This window comes from Gymnoscopelus microlampas (assembly GCF_963454915.1).
Source record: "Gymnoscopelus microlampas genome assembly, chromosome: 7".
NCBI lineage: Eukaryota > Metazoa > Chordata > Actinopteri > Myctophiformes > Myctophidae > Gymnoscopelus > Gymnoscopelus microlampas.
Window position 1 is genome coordinate 23888288 of NC_139944.1, and position 18278 is coordinate 23906565.

Below are 18278 nucleotides of genomic sequence, written 5' to 3' on the forward strand. Positions count from 1 at the left end.
GTGTGTGTGTGTGTGTGTGTGTGTGTGTGTGTGTGTGTGTGTGTGTGTGTGTGTGTGTGTGTGCATGCATGCATGTAGGCTACTTCTGTCACAGTCACTAAAATATAAAAAAATCTGTGAGAGATTCACTGGTGGAACCACCAGTGAATCTCTCACTTCGAGTTACTGGTCCAGTAACTAAGAGATTTTAATTCATTCAGAAAAAAATAAATGGGGAAAGGTCTTATTGTTCTGTCTTATGACTAACCTATGAGAGCAATAAAGGAGTAAGGGGGGAGAGGGGTTTAAAATGATCAAATACAACATTTCTGTGGATATAGCTATTAACAGCTACCACTGGTATGTAGGCTACTGTTTGTTATACAAGATGTAAAGTTCTTACTGTACTCTGTCACCATCTAATGGGTGAATGGAAGTAATACAAACTGACACTGTGGTAAAACAACACCAGTTGGCGCCTGTGGTGTAAAGTAACTTAGTACATTTACTCAAGTACAGTAAGTACAATTTTGAGGTATTTTTTACTTAACTGGAGTATTTCCAGTTTTCACTACTTCAGCTTCTACACTACAGCTCAGAGGCACATATTGTACTTTTACTCCACTACATATTACATTATTTGTGTACATGTACATTATTTGAAAACTTCAGTGACTATATTTTGTAGATTTCTATTATTATTACAAAACATACATTAACCACTATAGCCTACATTTCGGCCATTTGAAAATAGCCAATCTACAAGCTCACAATGCGTTGCGATGTGATGCAATGTTTGTGAGTTTGCAGATATGCTATTTTTATACATTTATAACTTTTCTTTTTTTTACTTTTACTTTTGTACTTTGCGTATATTTTTATACTTTTGTACTTTTACACAAGTACATTTAGAAATGTCGGACTTTCACTTGTAACAGAGAAAGGAAAGAAAATTAGTACTTTTTCCACCACTGGGTGGCGCTAATGTCTAATGTGAGCAAAGCACTGACCACCAGTAGTGCTTTGTGAAGATGCCAACAAGAGGCAAGAGCAGACATGCGCACAAGGAAACGTGAGCTCTCCAGTGTTTTGGTGTTTATCGCGGGAAAACAAAACGTAAACAAGATATAATAATCCAGTTTTGTTCTCAGGATTCAGGAAAAGGTGAGTTTAATGTCTGATAACAGTCTTAACGGTTCCACTGTACCGCTTTACTAAATGCTTTGAGCTAAACGTCAACAGATGGACAGAACACATGGACATCACTGCAGGGGAGGGAGCTCTCAGCTCGGTTAGCATTAGCAACTAGCTTCTTTCTTCAGAACAATAATTGTAGTGGAGTAAAAGTACAATATTTGCCTCTGTCTGAGATGTAGTGGAGTAGAAGTAAACGCACTGAAACTTTGAAATACTCAAGTAAAGTAAAAAAAATACCTCAATTGTACTTAAGTACGGTACTTGAGTAAATGTACCTGGTTACTTTACACCACTGCAACTAACTAGCCCCTTTCAGAACCTTGTATGTGGGATGACGATACCTTCAAGTCAGGCCTTTGCACACACACGACATGAAGAGAAATACCTTCATTCATTCATTCATTCAGCAATGTGAATTTGTACTTCCATGTATTGCTATTCTCATGTCTTACTAAATAAAGTACATCAATCAATGCGTCCAGAGTACAGACAGTCTATGATGGTGAAATTAACGTCAGACTTCTCTTCCGTGTCTCTAGTTTTGTCATCTCCTCCGCCAGGCCGGGGGAAATGGCTGGGAGGCGGAGAATTATGTTTTCGCCCCTGTCTGTCCGTATCTGTGAGAGCAGCTAATCTCAGGCACCACTGGCAGAAACCTACTGTAAATGCATCGGCTATTTGAAAATAGCCGATCTACAAGCTCACAACGCGTTGATGTGACTCATTGTGAGCTTGTAGATCTGCTATTTTCAAAAACTCTTGCAATTAAATGTGGAATATTTGGAATATTAACACAAATGCTCCCTGCCACAAAACATGTTCATGAAGATATTTGAGAACCACTGGTTTAAATTAAAACATTTGGAAGCAAGCCTAAATAAGCAACTACACTTTAGAAACACGCCTTAAAAACGCAAGCCGCAACTACCAATTTTTACAAGCAACTTTACAGAAAAAGAAGCCCAAAGTCGCTCATAATAAGCCGACATGGCACCACTGGACCGATCAGAGTGAAACTTTGCATGCACACTCCCAGTAGGCCAAGGAAGAACCTTCACTATATCTGGCCCTGAAGAATGTATTGTAATTATTTAGCCTCTCAGCCATGAGCCTAATGTGTCTTTATGCTCGTTCCACCAGGTAAGAGGTCCCAGCCATGTCAAAGAGGCAGGAGGACACAGCTGGCAAACAGTCTCCCATCTCCCCAGCGCTCTTCATGACTCTGGAGGGTGAACCCATGCGGTTCTTCCTGCGTCCAGGGCCCACTAAGCAACAGCTCCAGCCCCAAATCAAGGCAGGGGGAGGGCTGGTGACCAAAGCCCAGGAGCCAGGAGCTATCCTGCTTACAGACCCCGAGGAGTTCGAGTCTCTGCCCAAAAATGTTTCTCATTGGTAGGTGTTGGGATAAGCTCAGCATGGCTTGAGCTGTTTGCATGGGACAGGGAATCCACACACGCCAACAGCCGAAAATTGCACATCTACAAGCTCCCAACGCTTGGCAGCTTGTAGATCTACTATTTTCGGTGAGAAACACCATCATATGATGGAAGTATAAATCAGGCTTCAGAGCTTTCTTAATGTCTTTCCTCCTGCAAAACAAACACATTTGAGTTGTTACTTTTATGTGAATTGCAGCACCAATGTTGAAATGCATGTCCTAATGTTTTTTTTAATATTAGTTGCATGTTTCCACCACTGCAGTCAATATAATGAATCATTAAGAAAATGCTGCATATCATTATCAAAATGCTGCACGTAATTCGACTCAAGTTTTTCTTTTTTGTTGCTAAGAAGCCTGTAATTCACCTGAACTTTAAATAATACTTGATGAAGTGGGTTACTATGGGAGAAGAAGCAATACAGGATACACAGTTTTATTTTCTATGCATGCTAAATTTAGAAAGTTGTACATTTGTAACTAATCCAAAGCATTACTATGTGTACCATCAGGGCAATCATTTGTTAGACAGCTGTTTCTGTGTAACACCTTTTCATCATCATATCCTTCTATTTAACTCTCATTGAAATTAAAATCTCTTTTCCAAGAGTAATCTAGGCAAGAGAGCAGCATACAATATTTTAATTTACTGTACTATGTTTTGTTACTGTTCGGTGAGAATTTAAATGATACTGTATGATGGGGTGACATGATAGCTGAATGGTTGGATGCATACCCATGGTATGCGCCCTAACTGCAAAATGTCTAATTTGTGTCCCCAGGTTGCTCTCTGTCTGCCTTTCCTGTCCCTCTCACTGACGCTATTGAAATAAAGCACAAATATATATTTTTTAGATTGTCAAGAATCTAAAACAATAAATGATGCTGTAAGATCATGTACTATCTGCTCTCTGCCTAGGTATGTGTCCACCCAATACATTAAGGAATGTGTAGAGAATATACTGTAAGATTTACTATCTGTTCTCTGCCTAGGTATGTGTCCACACAATACATCAAGGATTGTGTAGAGAAGAACGAGCAACTGGAGGTTGAGGACTACAGGTTAAACCCTGAAATGGCCGGTCCCTCCACCAGACAGAAAGCCAGCAGGCATAGCTCTGGCACTGGAGGTAATCTTTGACAACAAAGGCCATAAAAGCGACTATGCAAGCAAAACAGAAAATAACCCATCATGTTTGGACCAGTGAACTCAAGAAACACATCAAAATATTTCATTTATGAACAATGAACCTAACCCTATTTCCTTATTTATACATGGTTGCGCGCTGGGTCGCTCACCAAAAATAGGTGATCTGCAAGCTCACAACGTGTCGCAATGCGTTGTGATCATGTAGGTCTTCTATTTTCAGTGTATAACAGTTAAGTTAAGTCTAAATCAGCCTTACGATTGTCTGTTATAATGTGTCAACTAATCCTGCTCACATTTATTGACAAATTGTTTACTTGTCACAGGTCTACGCACATTTAAACTTACTGTTATTGTTTGCTAAAAAATGTATAAAGGCAGGTTACCCTACACTCCTGAGGAGGATGCTGCCATTTTGAGTTACGTCGCCAAAAACAATTCAAGGATAGGAGGGAACCAGCTGTGGCAAGAAATGGAGAAGAGCAGCGTGACGGGTCACACCTGGCAGTCGATGAAAGCCCGCTACCAGAAGCACCTGGCTCACAGAAAAATGACCCCAGAACAGAAGAGGACAAATGAGGCAGAGGCCAAGGTAATTAGATTGGATTTACCTCTATTATAAGAGGGGAATGGCAGATGAAGAGAATTGGAAGCAATAAGGCTGTTGAAGAATCCTAAAATCATGTAGCTATGTACATTTTCTTGTGAGGTGCAAAAACATCTACAGCCTTGTTGACACTTACATTTTCATCTGCTACCTTCATGAAAGGACCCCATTATTACCCAATTACTTTTTTTTAAAGAAAGATGTAAGACTGAAATGATATAGGTTGTCCTCATGGAGTGTTCTATCTATAGAGTTGTGTTTCTTAAAATCTACAAGGTTCCAGTAGTTCCCAGTTTCCTAATATCAGTTTATTTAAATAAATAAAAAACAGCAGCCTGAGACAGACGTTCAAAACTCCTCAGCTGAGAAAGATGCCCTTCCTCCTCAGACATCTCCACTAGCACACACAAGAACTGTCCATTTACCACAGCTAGGTTCAAGGCCACTTGAACCTAAGAGTATTATGCTGGGCATGTCACATGTGAACATTTGGCAAAAAGAGTACATCTACAAGCTCACAATGTGACTCTTTGAGAGCTTGTTTTTGGCTAGTTTTGGCAAAGAGATTTGGTGTAGAGGGAAAAGATTGCGGGGCCAAGAACAGACCCAGAGGGACCGTGGTCAACAAAGTATATAGGGTTTAAGTGGTTAAACAACATTGCAGGCAGTGTAATTGTTGTACTTGGATGCTCCTCAACACAATAGATCAAATATGATATAATAAAATAAAAACTAAATTGCATCTGCACTTCTGCAGGCTGCGCTCTAGCACAGTTTATATTTGCAGGTCACCACTTCCATGATGGAAAAACTATGAATTATGTATGCATTACTTTCTGATTTCCTTGATAATTAACAGGCTAATACTTGTGTTTTGGTACTGACTGAACTGAACTAAGCAGGAATTTCTAATGTTCTACAGACAGACGGCCAAGCACCTTCTGGGAGCTCTCAGTCAGAGTCAGAGGAAATGGATGTAACCAGCGCACCCCAACCGGAGCTCATCATACTAGAGGACTCTTTGTCAGCTCAGTCCCCAACTTCTCAGAAGTTAGAGAAGAAGCAGGCAGCCTCCCCCACACCGGCCCAGCCTCCACGTCGGTCATTACGCAGGCAGCTTGAGCTTGACGAACTGCCACTACCACAGACATCTAAAAGAATGACCAGATCATCGCTCCCTCCTTCTCCCCAGAGAACCACAGTGTCACCTCCACCATCTAAGAAGCCTAAATCAACAGACAAGCTCCCTCCCCCGAAAGACACTTCCACCCCCCAGAAAGACACAGCCACGGACCAGGATGCTGTTCAGAATGGAACATCCACAGACCAACCCAGCCCTAAAACAGACAGAGGAGAGAGTGGAGAGATGGTGTCAGATAATTGCCAAGCTTCAACCTCAGGTGAGATAGCAGCCCCATGGTGTTGCTTTGCGCTGATACTGCAAAATAGACCTTTAGACCTTTATTACTGCCATGGACGCGTTTTCGAGTCAATTGGTACTTTTTGAAAAGTTCCACATGGGCATTGACGCGTTAACGAAGATTTACTGCTTCACTTCCTGGTTAACTTATTACTTAAAAATGCTGTATCTCGGCTCCTGTGTACTTTATTTTTTTACTATGTATTTTTGGTCAAGACATTACGTTACCTTCTGTTTGCCAGACGGCCCCTCTACCCACTAAGCTATGGCCATTGTGAAGGCTTTGTTTTTGCCTAGTTTATACTCGTACTCCATTGTACGTTGGTGTCAAGCTTACACTGTTTCGCAGTGCAATGCATTGTGAGCTTGTAGATCGGCTATTTCCAGCGCAACACACTGTTGTACGACTAAGTATAAACCAGGCTTTAGTCTATCTTTGATGCCACAGATTGATTGACAAGGGAGTTGATCTGTATTTCTGCTCTGCTGTTCTGTTTTGTTCTGTGACAGAGCAACAGCCAGGAGGAAAGAAAAAGAGAAAGCTGGGTATCCTGGAGATGGCATCAAAGGAGTTTGAGGTAATCTAATCTTCTAATGTAAGAATATTGCATTGCTATGGATAATAATGATCTGTAACAAAAAACTATCCTCAGAGATTAACATACATTTGGTATCTTTACATGAGATCTTGTTAAGCTGATTGAATTCACGTTCATGTATTGAATGTGCATTGTCCCGTCCAAAACAAATAAAAGTAAAGTAAATTGGTTTGTGCATTGACGGCAGCCAGTCCACACCAATGATTCGCAACGCAATGAGTTGCAACTTCAACCAGTTCCACCGGTCTGAATTGACCTGTTGGCAGGTCGGTGCAGTTTTAGGATTCCGTTGCAGGTTGCAACTTGTTGCGTTGGAAATCATTGGTGTGGACTGGGCTTTAGGCATCACTGATTACATTACAACAACCAACAGCATTCATTTGTAGGCAAAATGATCTGACTGCAGTCTGAGAAACTGTTGACACAGGCTGCCTAGCGGCAGGGAAGCTGGCATATACACATTTTTTACATCTGAAACATGGCATTCATAAAACAAAACTATCCTCATAAAACTAGGTCTCAACATAAGCGGCACCTTATTTGCTACAAGCACTTGTGTTTAAGGATAGTTTATGTTCCCTGTGTTTTGTATCTAAGGATAGTTTATTTGCCCTGCATTTTGTATTAAGAGAGTTAGGTTCCCTGTGTTTTGTATTTAACCACTTGTCTTAAATCCTATATACTTAGTTGACTGTGGTAACCCAGGGCTCTATACTAGTTCCGCTAGTATTTCAATCTACACCTCTACAAGTCTCTTCTCCGAAAATAGCCCCTCTACAAGCTTGCAATGTGTTGCAACGTTTACGTGACATGTTTTGAGCTTGTAGATGTTGTTTTCACAGACTGTTAGCCCCAAAAATAGGGACACTAGGCTTCATGTGGTTTAGGATAGTTACTTGTGTTTTGTATTTAATGGTAGTTTATATTCTTGTGTGCTTTGTGTTTAAGGATATAATGGTAGTTTATGTTCCTTGTGTGCTTTGTGTTTAAGGATAGTTTATGTTCCTTGCATTTTGTATGTAAAATTGCTTTGTTCTTTTCTTTGCATTTTGTTCTTTTCCTTTCAACAAACTCCTATTTAATGTGAGTTTGTTATTTTCCTTCTGTTTTGTATTTAGTGTTAGTTGTTTGTTCCTGTCTTTCCAGTCTAGTGATGACCAGACTCCGGATATGAGTGTAAATGAGGAAGAAGTACCAGACAGACCTAACCCCGGAGCTGGACCTACCCTCCAGGAGAAGAGTCAGCCCCCAGAGGCTGCCTGTCCTGGGGCTGTGCCCAGCGACCCTCCCACCTCCACGTCCAAGGCCCACCTCTTCATATTTGACAGTGAATCCCAGGACGGTCGTTCTCAGTCGGTTGTTAACAATACAGGAACTTCCTCCTGCCCTCAGCAAAGAAAGAAGGACGCTGTGGTCTCACTTACTCAGACCCAGCTGGAAGAGGACATACAGCGAATCAGAGGGCTGATGAAGCAGACCAATCAGGTGAGAACAGACTTTTTTTCATTGAATGTTTATGACAAGTCTGGCTTTTACCTTCTGTATTGTGTCATTATAGACAGAGTTTGAAACTGGTTTTGTATTTGTTTTATCAATCATATTGACTGCTGCTTCTTTGATTTAGTTCACATATTTTATCTCTCCTTTCTCTCTCTCTCCTCTACCCTCACCCTCTTGCAGGACGTGCAGAGTGTAACTAAGGCTCTGCTGAGGGCCAGTGGAGATTTTTCGGTTGCCCGGTCCCTCCTTTTGACTCCCTCCTCTGTCCCGGGTCCTGTTTGGACTCGCTCGGACGACAATTTCCTGCGGTCAGGCGACCCTGTGGTCCGTGAACGACTCCAAGACAAATATGGAGAGGAGGCCGTGGCCAAAAGATTGCTCTTCCTTGAGGTAGAATGATGATGACGAATGGAGGAAGTTGAGAAAAATTGCCTGCCAATCTAGTCTTAATGTGCATAAGCACATTGTTTTGCTTAATAGGTAATGTTAAATGTGCATAAGCACCTAGTTTTACTTAACAGGTAATGTTAAATGTGCATAAGCACCTTGTTTTACTTAACATATAATGTTAAATGTGCATAAGTACCTTGTTTTACAGGTAATGTTAAATGTACTGTTATGTAGTTTCAAACCGTTCTTGTTAATCTGTGGGATGGGATTTGTTCACTGTGCCCTCTTCTTGGTTCCCCATGCTAAAACTTAAATTAACTTTTCCACCAGGACATAGTCTTTTTCAATTGAGATTCCATGCGGAAATGTTTATGAACCTGTGGATGTTGAAATATTTCAAAAATAAAAAAATATATTTTGTGTGTATAAAAATATTGAGTAGTTATTTTATTTTATAGATGTTAAGAAATATGTTTATTTTAACCAATTAAACTCTATATACTTAGTTGACCGGGCTCACCCAGGGATCTAAGTGTTGTAGCAGTTAAGCTCTGCAACGTGTGCTCTTGACCCAATGCCCACAAAGATGATTACAATTTTTTTTAGCTGACTAGTTGACGATGTCCTGGTTACTGTTAATGCCTCACTAATACTCTGGAATCTTTCCTGGTTGACGATGTCCTGGTTTCTGTTAATGCCTCATTATATTCTGGAATCTTTCCTGGTTGACGATGTCCTGGTTATTGTTAATGCCTCATTATATTCTGGAATCTTTCCTGGTTGACGATGTCCTGGTTATTGTTAATGCCTCACTATACTCTGAAATCTTTCCCACAGACCTCAAACATGCCATTATATCACCAGTGTTGAAAAAGACTAATCTTGATCCACTTGTCTTTGAGAATTACTGTCCGATCTGGGTACGGTTGTTTATAAAAAAAATGACAAATCTTGTCTGGCACACCACAATTTATTTTATTTCTCTATTTGTTTGTTTGTCAGTCTGGTTTTATTGTCAATCACAGTACAGAAACTGCCCTGGTCAGAGTGGTAAACAACCTTAAAACTGGCACTGACAATTATACATTATTATAAAAAATGAAATGATACATTTCTGTTTTGGTACTTCTTGACCTCAGTGTAGCCTTCTACACAGTAGACCACAACATTCTTCTTCATCGACTTGAACACTGCTTAGGCCTTAAAGGCATAGTTCTAAACTGGTTGTCATCTTATCTTACTGGAAGGTCTTTTTCCATTTCAATTGGCAACTTTGAATCAAACAAAGTAGGCATTCCTGGAGTCCTTCAAGGGTCGATTCTTGGTCCACTTTAGTTCAATCTGATGCTTAGCTTAAAGTGCAAGGCCACTTTAATTGAGGTTTGGATTGTGTACTTGCCGTGTCATGATGTAACTAGTCCAATTGGCGATATTGCGCAGTTGATTGGAAAATATGAAACCAAAAATAGTATCTCATTGACTTCCATTGTACGGTGAAACAGCTCTCAAAGTCACTTTTAGCACATAAACAAACACAAACAAATCTGAAAAGAGATAACATCACAACATGCTTTTATTTCTAGTAGGCTAGTTTATTGTAATGCACTCTTTGCTGTACTCACAATTAGGTGTTGCATAAACATCAGGTTGTTCAGAATACTTCTGCCAGAGTTTGAACTAAAACCAGAAAGTTTGAATACATCACTCATATTTTATCTTCTCTTCAAAGTGCTTCTTATTGTTTTTAAATCTATCCAATGGCTTAGCTCACTCCATACACACCGACCAGATCCCTTCGATCATCAGATGAATCATCTCTCTAAACCTAGAATAAACTCTAAATCAGGTTATGATGCTTTATAGACTTATAGACTATATTATTCTTATGTTCTAATTATATGTAATTACATTTTCTATGTATCTATTTTTCCCCACCATTGACATGGTATTTTCTGTTTTATTTTAAATAACATTGAATATACTTTTCTATGAAATGTACTATATTATAAATAAGTTACTTGACTCCTTTTCTCTCTCGCTCTCTTTTCTCACCTTCTCTCTGTCACTCTCTCTCTCCTCTACCCTCTTGCAGGAGTTGAGGAGCTTAACCAAGGTTCTGCTGAAGGCCAGTGAAGATCTTTCTGTTGCTTGGTCTCTCCTCTTGACTCCCTCCTCTGTCCTGGGACCTTTTTGGAGTCGCTGGACTTGCTTCGACGACAGTTTCCTGCGGTCGGGTGACCTTGTGGTCCGCGAACGACTCCAGGACAAATTTGGAGAGGAGGCCGTGGCCAAAAGACTGCTCTTCCTTGAGGTAGAATGATAGAAGCCAACGGAGGTGGTTAAAAAAAAGCTAGACCACGTGTTTTTTATGGCCTGCCAATCTAGCCTTAACCCATTAAGACCTGAGGCATATGCTACAAATGCCTTCTAAATCAGTAGTTCTCACACTTATTGATTGATTGATTGAAATTTTTATTAGGCAAAAGAATGTAAAACAACACAGTTACATTTATAATACTTTTGTCTAAAAAGTCTGGCCAAAAAAGTCCTTGCAGGCTTGTTTCCAAGCCTTAACATTTTTATTCCAAAATGTTCAAAAATAGATGTACAAGCTTGCAGCGCGTATGCTTGTATATCTGCGATTTATGAATAGCCAACGCAAAAATCTAAAATGACAGATGCTTTCCCGGTTTTAATGGGTTAATGTGCATAAATGCCTTGTTTCATTTGACAGCTAATGTTAGATGTACTGTACTGTTATTAGAGCTGGGAGATTTGACTTAAAATCAGTATCGCGATTATTTCAAACCTTTGCCTCGATTATGATTAATGAGCGATTATTATAAAATCTGTGAGAAATAAGTAGTGAAAATAATAATTTACAAGCTCACAACGCGTCACGAGATTATAGATTGTCTATTTTATTTTTGTACACCACTATTGTACAAGAAAGTATAATAAGTGGTTAAGCAGTCTAATTGATATTATTTAAAAAATCTTGATTTGTCGATATATAAGAAAACAAATATATATTTAAAAAACCTTGCTTCTCGTTTATTCGGTTATTTGTTCTAAATATACTGTAGGTTTCTATATATTTTCAGTTAATTTCCCAGCCCCAACTGTTCAAACAATGATTGTTAATCTGTGGCACAGATTCTCTTTTGGTTCCTCATGCTAAACCTATTGTAATTCACTTTGGGCCCCAGGACAACACTCCAGTTGCTCTATTGAGATCCCAAGCTGAAATGTTTATGAGTGTTAAATATGTTGTTGAAAGTTTGAATGTTGTTGCATGTTTATGCAGTGGTGTGTTCTACCGTCATACGCTGTATACGGCGTACACAGTCCAGATTATTTTGGGAAGAAGCGTATACAGTCTAATAACCATTTAATCCATTGAAAACGCAAGAGCGTATACCCACGACCACGCGCATCGCATCGTATCGTAGCGTATACCCTCCGAAAAAAACTAGAAAACAACACTGTGTTTATGGAATCGTTGTATTGTTAAAATACTGTATGTTAAAATAAAATATCTTTGTTTATATAAAAAATATTGAAGATGTTAGGAAATGATATGTGTTCATTTTAAATCAAGGAAGAAAAACTGTTAGTTGGAAGGTACCAGTTAAAGTGTAACAAGGACATAGGTGTGCATAGTTGACTGTGAAATGCCACATTTTTCCGTTTATACTGTTCATTTTTCACATTCTCTAGGGAACAAAAGCAGGGAAGAGAGATGGCTTGAGAAAACTTTCATCCCGCAATTAATAATTCAGGAGTTATGTACGATGATGTTGATCAATAATTGATCTTCTTGACCGTGGCCTCTGAATTGCTTCATATGTCAGATATTGATGTGAGACTTTATACCGTATATGAAGTTTCATGGCCTAGTGTTGTGATTGATGATACAAGTTCAGTCATTGTGCACACAGTGACATACTGTAAACTGATGGCCTCAGAACAATAGTTTCACAATTGCTTGTGGCTCAACTAACTTGCAAGAACCCTGAAGTAGAGCTGAGGGTTTGTCAGTATGAATGGTGATATGAAATGTGTTCAGCCAAAATCTCTCTCACACACACTCCTGTATTCATTGCCTTTTATTATGAAAACAAATCCTCTTTTTCTACTTTGTCATTTGTACTTCACCAGTAACACAGTTTATAATTAAATAAAGACGAAAACACGTAAGTTAAATGAGACAATTGTCCATCAGCTTTAGCTTACCAACCGGAGTAGGATTAAAAAAAAAGAAGCATGATGACCTTGGTTTTAGTCAATCCACCATTTTATTTAATTTGACCCAAATACCAACTGTACACTCATTATTTTTTGAAACAACATAACCCAACCCCCATGAATACAATGTATCAATAGCTTACACAAAAAAAAATGGATTTCACAATTGTAAAGAGATATGTACTGAAATATAAGCAGGCAAATCATATACTTAAAAATAATTCGGTACTGAATTTAGACAGGATTCAGTAATCGACATCGTTCAATTATGGCCACATTTACAAATATTGCTATTCTCTTTCTATCATGTTTATGAGATCACAAGCAAATCACTGCTGTCAGGTAAAAACAAGACAGTCTGATCATGGCATGGCATCCCTTAGCCATGGTTCACATGACGCTTGTATACACAAGCGTCATGGTGCCAGTTGCCCCTGGGTTTTCGCGGTTTTCCTTTTGTTTAGATTGCCAACTCTCACATGTACATAAACGTTCAGATTTCAAATATAAAGTGCTTACCACAGAGCCACGGATGTTACCTTGCGATGCGGACCACATTAAGTACCCGTATCTCCCGTATTGTTCAATAAAAAGCATTTTAAGCCCATCGCCGGCCATTTTCTTTTTTCAGGTTTTTTTTTTTTTTAATGTATCAGAGTGCAATACACCTCCCAACCATTAGGTGTCGCATGGTTGAAAGTATCGGAGAAAATTTGGAGAAAATGGCCGGCGATGGGCTTAAAATGCTTTTTATTGAACAATACGGGAGATACGGGTACTTAATGTGGTCCGCATCGCGAGGTAACATCCGTGGCTCTGTGGTAAGCACTTTATATTTGCAATCTGAACGTTTATGTACATGTGAGAGTTGGCAATCTAAACAAAAAGAAATCCGCGAAAACCCAGGGGCAACTGGCACCATGACTGTCATGGAATGACAGTCATGTTTCAGGGCTAGGCATCCCTGTGCAATCAGTAGCTATGGATAGCAAAGTTTCTAGGTTTGCAGTTTGTGAAGGAAGCACCATTGATGTGCTAACATGCTACAGTGAGCTTAGCAGTTTGAGGTGAGCTGTGAGTGGCGTAGCAGCATCAGCTGAGCAGTGTGGTTAACTCTGATTGGTCTACGTCTGTGGGGACAGAGGTGCAGATCAACCCAGTTCTAAACAGCTGGTCCCTTTTTGCTCCACGCCGTAAAGATCTAAGGTTGGAGTAAATGGTGACCTGTTGAAACGCCATTTTAATTCCAATGTCTCCGTTCTCTTACCTGATTCCTGAAAGACCACTCTTGCACATAGAATTTTACCTGACAGCAGTAAAAATCTAACTTGTCAACAGACTGTTATGCTAAATTAACAAGTAAAATAACTGTGTAATGACACTTTTAATACAACCATATATTCCCCTGCGCTACATTGATAAAAACCGTTCATATAAAACCCTTATTATCTGTATGAAACATTCACATCCACCAGGATACAATTTACATGAGTCATACATGTAATAACATAATATAACATAATTATGTAAGAGCCCCTTTATTAAAACAGAACACACCAAGTCTGCAAGCTTGCATACTGTATACCACTGGATCGCTACTAACACTTTTGAGTGGGTTCTAAATAAGGTATGTTGACACAAAGTGTTTTTTCCAGGCACCTCCACTTTTCTTTTTTTTTTTTACATTCAAACCCCATTACGGGAAGCGACTGCAAAGCACACACAAAGCAGCCGCCTTTTAAAAAGCGATTTGTGGTGGAACGCTTCCAACAGTTGTTAAATTTCAACTTTTTGAAGAAGTGGTAACGACATAGAGCACTTTTTTCAGAGACATGGCGGTGGCAGGGGCTTTATCTGCACGTGAAGTAAAAAGTCAAAACATAACGGGAACAGACCTATTCCTCACATCGCACAACATTCAGTGAGGAGGTTTTTCTACAGTCTCTTAAATGGGATGTAATTTGTTTTTAATTACAATCGAGGAGAACAAAACTGAGATGCATATTTTTCGCCTGGTGTTTTTGCCCTAATTTTTGGTTATGCAAAACAATACATGTTACTGAATCAAAGTATGCAACATAATACATTTGTGGTAGGCATGTGCAGAAATAAGACAGGACAGTTATAGCATATGTTAAACAATAATAGCTTGTGTATTCATTTCTTGGTCATATTTAATGAAATTATAAACGCCCTGTTTTGGTTGGCTGGTTAGTGTGATTCAGATGGCTTGAGTGGTGTGAGTTACAACGTCAGAAGAGCGTCAGGGAGTCAAAGGAATGAGAGTATTTTCTTGTTTCCGCTTGGCTGCCATTAGTGCTATATTAACGCAGACTGAGTCAAGTCAGACCGAGTCAAGACCAGAAGAATTTTTCATCCGAATTGAGCCCAATTAATTCAGTCTTCCAAAATCATTTACATGTTAATAACATTAGGTAATCCTTTGATCTGAAACACTATATGATGGTCTGTATTCAAAATAATGTGTAAATTAATTACACCATTGTAGTATGTAGTACTTAGAAAAAACATCAATTTGAAATGTAAAGCCTGTAAGCGAAATATTGTTTATATAGTATTTATTCAAGTAATTAATTCAAGAATAAATCTGAGAATGGACCAAAACCAAAATAGCACCCTTATGTTGACAGTAAATCCCTTAAAACTGCTTTAGCGAACTTTGGAGAAATGAGCGGAAAGAAAATCCCAATTCCTCTGGTCCGAGACTGTGCCCAGACCAGGTAAAATCGCAGGCGAGACCGAGACGAGACAGAGACCATCAAAATGTGGTCGTACGACCAGACTCGAGACTGGTATGGGTCTCAAGTACTTCAGCCCTAGCACTCGTTACTGATGGCTACAGCCTTTCAAACAATAGACAGGGTGTATAATGTAGGACTTCACAGTACTTTACAAAGTACAGTACCAATAAAAAGCATGGCTTTCTGCTACTTGTCAGGCTGGTTTTACATTGACACAAAAGGTTGCTGGGAATAAGGCTGTCTCACTGTCGTCTTGATATAATAGGGTTTTGTGGGGGTGGGGGTGCGGGGTTCCTGCAAAATAAGTGTACGACTGTACGCTGAATAATACACGGTCATGTTCCTACTATTTGGATTAGATAGAATAATAAAAAGACAGTGAAAAATAAAACTTTTTTTATGACACCATTAAATACAGTGGATTGTTGATTACTTTACAATCTTTGTTCTGATTTAAAAAAGTAGCGCACTGTCTGCATTGCAACGATTGTGTTCAAAATATAACAAGTTATAGAAAAACTGTCCCATTACTCCTCCAGTCTTATGAAGCATGCTGAAATGACAACGGCGTGTATTTTGACATTCTGCATCTTTATAACTTCAATGTAGAAGTAGCACTTGACTTGTCTTTGATCCAGCAAAACCGCAAAGATCATAACACAAATGAATACATGATGAGAAGACCACTTCCATCCCCATGCGTTGATCGGCTTATATATACCGATCCAATGGAAAGCACTAAAACAGCAAAATGGGAGACAAAACAAATCGTTGCATACGAAGCAATATGAACAGAAAGGCCTCTGGGGTATACGGTCACATGCCTACAGCCCTCTATGTACAGTCAGACAATTCTAGCCCCTATTCAGAGCAGACAAAGCAGGACCAAAGTAGCCTATCTGGAACAGTGCTCCCTGTCGGACAGGAGGGGATAGCCAACAGCAAAGGCCAGTCAGCAATGAGATGATTTGACCAGATGAAAACTCAGTGAGGGAATGAGTCCTTTTACCCCAAGTGAAGGAGTTAAAGTTAGCCTGGATCCAGACCATAGCCAGCCCCCCCCCCCCCCAATCAGGCTAAGTTAAAGTATCTTGGGGTCTTGTTTACAAGTGAGGGGAGGGCAGAGTGGGAGATCAGCAGGAGCGGTATTGCGTTCGCTATACCGCACCGTTTTGACGGAAAGGGAGCTGAGCAAGAAGGCAAAGCTCTCAATCTAACGGTCAACCTTTGTCACTACTCTCACCTATGGTCATGAAATGTGGGTCATGACCGAAAGAACAAGATGGCAGATACAAGCGGCCGGAATGGGTTTATCAGGGGGGTGGCTGGCATCTCCCTTAGGGATAGGGTAAGAAGCACAGTCATCTGTGAGAGACTTGTGTCATCTGTGATAGAATTGGAGTAGAGCCGCTGCTCCTTTACGCAGAAGATGGATGAATGAAAACTCCCAAGACCCATCAAAAGCACTGATGATTTGAAAATGAAATGGTAGCTCTCAAAGGATCATCTGACAGCAGTGGCTTTAAGTTTGTAACAAATATACGCCCTCTGATTAAGATGTTGATGCATGAAGGCTGTGTGAAGTAGCAATCTGTTCAAAATCAAATGAAAAATGTCCTTTGGTTTTTCTATCTGAGCTTATAAAATGGTTGTTTGGTTAGAGTCTTATAATTGTTGATCTGTTTGAACGTGAATGTGTTGCTCTCTCTGAGATGAATGAACATTCACAGGGTAATTGTGAGAGAACATTGCAATGCTTGTTTCAGCATTTGGTAAAATAGCAATCAGTATAAGGCAGTGTAAATAAATGCGTACAGTGATTTTATTAGTCCAATGGTGTTAATGATAGTCCTTTCAAGGATTCTAGATGACCCTCCTGAGATTTGACCAAATCAGGAGACACTGTTCCAGTGCTTACTGTTGTCCAAAAAAAAAAGAAAAGAAAGAACGTTCCATATTCTCCAAACTATTTTTACAATTGCAGCGCACATAACTGAGCTGTTGAAACTATACATACAAAACACCTGCTTGGCTTAAAAGGCTAATTGTATGGGTTAAAGAGAAATGAGGGAGGATTAAAGCCAGTCCAAAAATAAGGCTAGAGACAGACAGAAGTGGAGGGACTTTGTTTCTGCCCTATGCGCCAGCCGGCCTAATGGAAATAACCGAAAAATAAGGCATCACTCGCCTAAAATAAAAATAAATTTCAACTAGTTGAATAACAGTTTATTTTCTGTGAGCGACGCAGTCATACGACAACGTATAAATTAGGCTTTAATTGCATAGAATTTGATTAGTGCATCGATGCAGCAAATATCTGTGCTCCTTTCCTCCTGTCAGATGTGGTGACCCGGGAGAGTTACCTCAGAAACTAGACCGTCATAACTAGACAGCTCTTGCATTGCCTCTTTGATAATAAACATTTATATATTCCTACGTAACTGTTTAATTTGCACTGCAAATAACTCACCTTATGTAATTCAAGTAAGAAGTATCCCGTTTACTGATTGAAAGCCCTGATTATTTAGTTTTTGTGATCCAAAATGAGAAAAGGGTGTTTTGATTTTTGTGAATTAGTGTATATTATGTTCCCTGTTCACCAAAATTATAATGAATCATGAACCTAAATGGGGCAACGCAAGTAATGACTTTTCAGCCATTTGAAAAGGTTTGAGAATATGGTTTTCAAATGTATCCTGTGGAGCTCTTTAAAGAACCTACAAGGCAGCGGTGAGGAAGCGAGCACAGTTTGGAAATGCAACCATCTTTACCTGTTGTTAAGCAAGGTGTCCCCTTCCCCTCCTTTCCTACAACACAACACAGACAGTAGAAGCACCAGTTCTAGGCCTGCATCAGTTTTGGGGGGGGGGTATAGGGGCTTGTCCAACAGGACTCCTGTGGGTCAAAAAGGTCCATCAAGGTGGAGCTCGTGAGCTTTATATCAACAAGGGACGGCTAGGAGGAGATGGGGCAGAGCCTGGCTAGACAGCC

General features: G+C 39.7%; 1 protein-coding gene across 1 annotated transcript; it reads left to right on the forward strand.

Moving 5' to 3' along the window:
* Positions 1–1012: 1012 nt before the first annotated feature.
* On the forward strand, positions 1013–10860 carry terf2ip (telomeric repeat binding factor 2, interacting protein). Its single transcript, XM_084062008.1, has 9 exons — positions 1013–1143; positions 2317–2568; positions 3608–3744; positions 4139–4353; positions 5291–5768; positions 6299–6366; positions 7534–7872; positions 8068–8277; positions 10370–10860. The coding sequence occupies exons 2-9, from the start codon at positions 2333–2335 to the stop codon at positions 10595–10597; spliced, it is 1911 nt and encodes a 636-aa protein (XP_083918134.1). The 5' UTR covers positions 1013–1143; positions 2317–2332; the 3' UTR covers positions 10598–10860.
* The last annotated feature ends 7418 nt before the right edge of the window (positions 10861–18278 follow it).